Genomic DNA, 6,000 nt, shown 5'->3' on the forward strand with positions numbered 1-6,000 from the left:
GGTAAAATTATGGGGTATGACTCCAAATGTAATATCATCATTACCGTGAGGTTTTTTTTTTTTTTCTCCCCGTTATTGTTATTTCCATCAGCAGTCAGTTGAAATTAAACAATATACATGACAAAGACTATAAATGTGCCATTTTTTGAAACTATTAGTGTTTAAACTTAATGAGTCTTTTTAGATGTATTTTCTAGGCAAATGAATGTCATTTGAAACTGTAATGAACACAGAAATGGCGTACAATTAATAAGCTGCTCATGAAATTTATATCTGGAATTTATACATTTTTGTAAAGCTGCTTTGTGACAATGCCCTTTGTTAAAAGAATAAGTTCTTTTACAGCTGATGTACCCCTTAATGTCCCAGTACATTATTCATTTTTTTTTTTATCTTAAAGCATGTTACTCATATGATACTAAAGTAAAATGCATGTAGTTACCAACATACTGTAAGTCTGGAATGACCGCAGCATCCGGTCTGATCAGTGTGAATCTGAGTATTTTCTTGTTCATCTAAGTACGGAGTTGCATTTACTGTCAGAACTACAGCTCCAGTTGACACTTAGTGGAAAATGAACTAGAACCACAAGTTATGCCTTCGGGCAGATGTTGTTTTTGAATGTTCAGTGGAAAAACCCTAAGATTCAAAACATGTTCCTTCTTTTTGATTCCTTTAAAGGGTTGCATGTTCGAGTCGTGTGTTTGAGAGGTTTTATTTTTCAAGCTTGAGTTTAACAGTCTCATGTTTTTGTGGGTGTTTTTTAATAGGTTTTTTGTTTATTTATTTTATTTTGTTTTACATTGTGTTGGACTGTTGATTGATGTTGTACAGTAAAGCACTTGGTCTGTAAAATATTCTCTGTTTCCATCGACAGGACTTCCGGGATGCGGTTGCCAAAGCGACCCGTGCCAGTGGGAAGCCTGTGGTGGAGGAGCGGGTGTTGAATCAGATCCTCTACTACCTGCCTCAGCTTTACGAGCTCAACAAGGACCTGCTGAGAGAGCTGGAGGAGAGAGTCGCACACTGGTACACACACACACACACACACAGGGTGCCACACTCTTCTTGTACACACACTGGGAACAGCTATCCAATATTACATTTCCACATAACAAGACTTGCGTAACCTTTCATCATGCTGTTTGCATAATATTATATTACCTGTGTCTCTACAGAGTTGAAGTTCATTGCTCAGTATTGTGGGCTTTCAAATTTCTCCGGATATGGACTACACAATTAGTCTTATTACCAATTTTATACACTAACTCTATATTGTGCCTGTATAAAATTTGAGCCATTTGTGCCTGTTCAATTGCATTCTTTAATAAATCAAACCCAATTAGATGCATATCTGATTGAGTTTCAGTAATTAGACTGAATTTGAGTTGCTGTTTAGTGAGAACATTATAGCATCAGGCTACAAGAATCCCTATTACTACTCAAAGCATTAAAGTGATGAGAAACTACAAAGGTCTTTCCTTTATATGGACAGTAACGCTTCCTGTAAAACCGCTCTCCCATTGCCTTCCTCATCTTCTCTGCTTACAATCATACCCCTGATTATGACTGCAACACAGATGAATGTGAATGTGCAGGGAATTCCATTCTGTTTTAACACAAAAGTATTATTATATCCTTAAAAATGATTGTTGTTTTTGGTTTTTTTGGTTTTTGCTGATAAAAATCAAGCAAAATAGGATGGATTTGACTACGCATGCATCTCTGCATGATCCCAAACTCACAGGTCAGATCACCAGAGGCTGGCTGACATCTTTGTGCAGAAGGGACCGTATCTGAAGATGTACTCGACATACATCCGAGAGTTCGATCGCAACGTGGCCCTGTTAGACGAACAGTGCCGCAAAAACCCTTCTTTCGCCACAGTCGTCCGTCAGTTTGAGGTAAGGGTTAGCAATGCTGCACCTTTTTATTTAAAATTTATCTATAAGATAAAATGAAGGAGAAAGCAAATTTGTGGTCACCATTAAGACTTCTTGAGCATTAGGTTTCATTCATTCATTTTCATTAATTGCTTTATTCTAATCTGCAGAGTCCATCACACAAAAACAAACAAACCATGGTTATGCAATTGGACCTCCTTGGCAGTTTTCTTTGGAAATAGTGACGTATTCCCATTTAAAACAGAATAAAGGCTTATTTTATTTCACATATACATCACAGCACCATGAACTTCTTTGCTTTGCATATCCTAGTGTTTTAGGAAGCTGGGTTGAGAGCACAGGGTCAATCATGATGCACTGTCTCTGTTGCCATGAGGGTTACAGTGGCAGCTTGGTGGTGCTGGGGTTTAATTCCCTGACTCTCTATCAGTAGCTATAACCTTTTAGCCAACACTTCCCCTTTGTTAATTTCCTTGCTGCTTACTAATATCAAAGTCATCCCCTTTTGACCGTGACCTCACATGAGTAGCGTCCCTGTTATGTCATGTTTGTTCTTCAGCCATCCTCGTCACCCAGAATGACCCAGATGTCCTGGCCGTCCTCCAGTGTTACACATGTAACCTTCCATTCTACATCCTTTCATCCGGGACAGGGGTGTGTCCTGATAGTACATCTGGCCAGCTGATATGAGACAGCACTCATAAATATAGCTAATTTCATACTTCATTGAGACGATACTTCATTGTGTCGATACTGCCCTCTATTGAGGAGGAGAATGACACTGTTGTCACACTGTGGATAAAAATCTGTTGTTGACAGTGTTACAAGTCAAAGGATTTCTTATCTACACTGATCTAAATGGCATCTTCTAGGCCTTAAGATGTGTAGTTACATATATATGCTGTAAGTCTTATTCTATCATTCTACATTGAGAAACTATTCTGGTGATTTTTGCTTTATGTTTAGGACTGTTGTTCTTTAACCCAACTAAAATTCAGTTTTGATATATATTTTTTGTTGTAGATAAATTGTAAAACACATTATGCTTCTTTCTTCTCAAAACAAATCAAATAAAAGAAACGTAATGAGAGATGCAAACTTTTGCACTTAACTGTTCTTGTGGTAAGAATATAGTAATCATTGAAATAGTAGAAAGTTCTGACTTGTTTAAGTATAATCATATCACATTTCTGTCCATTTACTGCATTTACTGAATTAAAAATCAGTCATGAAATAATCGTGGGTTTAATGTGTTTTTAAATCAGAGATCTTAATTTTATATGCAGCTGTACTAGCTGGCCTGTTTGAGCAAGAAAACCTAAAAACATGCAGGGCGTGCCTTCCCCGGAGCTGAAATCTAACACTACACATCTACTCTAAGATTGATTTCAGTCTAAAATGAACAAAAGTGTGAATGCTGCATGTTTTTCTCTTTCCTCTATGTGGTTGTAGACGAGCCCTCGTTGTGCCAGTCTGGCTTTAAAGCATTACCTACTGAAACCAGTGCAGAGGATCCCACAGTACCGACTCCTGCTGACAGGTACATGACATACTGCTGCTCTCACTGTGAGACAAGAAGATTACACTGCCATTTGCTCTTAACATTATAAACATTTCTCATATTTATGCTACATAGTTAGCTACAGTTAGTTACAAGTAGTTAGTTAATAAGCTATAAACAGTCTCAGGGGGAAGTACACCCTCCTGCAGTTCTATAAGTTTTAACAGTTTAGTGTTGTGGAGCGCTCGGGTATTATGCCAAGAAGAAAAGACGTCAGCCATGACCACAGAGAAGCAATTGTTTATACTTATCGATCTAGGGCGGGTTATAAGGCCATCTCCAGTCAGTTTGAAATTCATCGCTGTACACTGAAAAGGATTGTTTACAAAAGGAGAGCCCTCAAGACACTTGGCAGACTTCCCCAGAGAGTAGGCATTCCAGCTAAGTCAGTTTAACATTCCGACATAGAAAGAAAACCCCAAGATCTGTAAGCACAATAAATGTTTATGTTTATGATTTATGTTCAAAGGCTAAACAAGTATAGCTTTCATGGAAGGGTGTCTAAGTAAAAAAAAACATTCTCTCTTAAAGAATATGGAGCAGATTTTGATCAAACAAACTGTAAATGTTGTGGAGCAGTATTCTTCAGACTGATGAGACCAAGATGGAGAACATAGGATATCTCATGCCAGCTGTCAAGCATTGTGGTGGAGGAGTGATGCTTCGGGCTTGTTTTGCAGCTACAGAACATGGGGAACGAGCTCCACTTTATACCAGGATATTCTTGAGACAAATGTGATGCCCTATGTCCAGCACCTTAAACTGAGCCCAAAACTGGGTCATGTAACTGGACAGTGTTCCCAAGCACACTAACAAAATGGCATTTGTATGACAACAGACATTGAAGTTAAGTCAGACCTCCAGAGCTGTGCATTAAAACATCCGTGAATTTAAGAAATGTTGCAAAGAAGATATTTCCAAAATGATATGAAAGTGTGATAATATCCTACAGAAAACATTTACGTTAAGTTATTGTTAATAAAGACGGTTAGGTTCGTCATGTGAGGCTATTTGTTTATAGAAGTTGATGAGGATCACCCAATTGTTATTCAAGCCTTGACCAATAATCGTAGAACTGAAGGAGGGTGTACTTTCTTTCTCCATGACTGAATAACTAACTTAATATAATAAAGTACAATAGCATGTTTTTAAACTTACATAATTGGGTTTTTTTGCCTTTCAGATTATTTGAAAAATCTTCCTGAAGACTCCTCGGACTATAAGGACACCCAAAGTAATGGCACCCCACACACACACACACACACACACACACACACACACACACACAGATCCTGAACTTAGATATACACAGAATGCACAGCAGATTTTTAATGACTACTCTACCCTCTAATATTTTTCCAGTGAAATTAATAGCTTGTATAAGAATAAAACTTGATAGGACATGCTGTAATAGGGAAATAATTCATGACGAGTTGGTGCAGAACAACAGGTGATTGCCTTTAACACCCTGAATTGGAGTATAACAGCATGCCAGTTGTGCTTTACTGGTTTTAAACCACAGCGATTTGCCAACATATAAATATACAACAGGTCATGATTTTAAAACATTTAGAATTACATTTAATGCTATAGAAACGTATAGTTAAGATTACAGGGTGAAGAGGTGAAGAAGGTACAGGAGTTTAAGTACTTGGAGTCAACAGTCCAGAGTAATGGAGAGTGTGGGAAAGAGGTAAAGAAGCGAGTGCAGGCAGGTTGGAATGGGTGGAGAAAGATGTCGGGAGTTCTGTGTGATAGAAAAATATCAGCGAGAATCAAGGGGCAGGTGTACAAGACAGTGGTGAGACCGGCCATGCTGTATGGTTTAGAGACAGTGTCACTGAGGAAGAGACAGGAGTCAGAGCTGGAGGTAGCAGAGCTGAAGATGTTGAGGGAGTGACACGGTTGGACAGGATTAGGAACGAGTACATCAGAGGGACAGCTCATGTTGGACGTTTGGGGGACAAAGTTAGAGAGGCCAGATTAAGATGATTTGGACATGTTCAGAGGAGGGAGAGTGAGTATATTGGTAGGAGAATGTTGGACATGGAGCTGCCAGGCAGGAGGCAAAGAGGAAGGCCAAAGAGGAGGTATATGGATGGAATAAATGAGGATATGAAGATAGTGGGTGCAAGTGTTGAGGATGCAGAAGATAGGGATAGGTGGAGAGAGATGATTCGCTATGGACACCCCTGAAGGGAAAAGCCGAAAGAAGAAGAAGAAGCTATAGAAACGTCCATAAGATAAGATAGTTCCTCTTATTACTCATGGTAGAAGCAGCTCTAGTCATTCCATTACCAGACTTTATTTCTTTTTTAAAATTAAATAATAAAAATTTTTTAAAAAATGATTAAAAAATCTCGTCATGTTAGACAGAAAGCCTCAGCTCGAGATGTAAAACTCAACCGACATCGATACTCATTCCTTAATGTTAAATAAGCATCTAATTACAGAAAACGTCTGCTTGCAATTTTTCTTTGTGAAATAATCCAGTTATTATTAGCCTTATAATTATTTTCAGGTTTTCACCATACA

General features: G+C 38.3%; 1 protein-coding gene across 2 annotated transcripts in view; it reads left to right on the forward strand.

The window, feature by feature from the left end:
* Positions 1–6,000, forward strand: part of fgd6 (FYVE, RhoGEF and PH domain containing 6) — a 36,659-nt gene that overhangs the window by 21,962 nt on the left and 8,697 nt on the right. For both annotated transcript variants that reach the window (XM_058416671.1, XM_058416670.1), the window contains exons 6-9: positions 878–1,029; positions 1,748–1,904; positions 3,357–3,444; positions 4,649–4,699. In XM_058416671.1, the coding sequence (XP_058272654.1) occupies positions 878–1,029; positions 1,748–1,904; positions 3,357–3,444; positions 4,649–4,699 (448 nt within the window). The remainder of the gene's footprint in view (positions 1–877; positions 1,030–1,747; positions 1,905–3,356; positions 3,445–4,648; positions 4,700–6,000) is intronic.

The sequence above is a fragment of the Hemibagrus wyckioides genome, linkage group LG19 (genome assembly GCF_019097595.1).
Source record: "Hemibagrus wyckioides isolate EC202008001 linkage group LG19, SWU_Hwy_1.0, whole genome shotgun sequence".
NCBI classification, from domain to species: Eukaryota; Metazoa; Chordata; class Actinopteri; order Siluriformes; family Bagridae; genus Hemibagrus; species Hemibagrus wyckioides.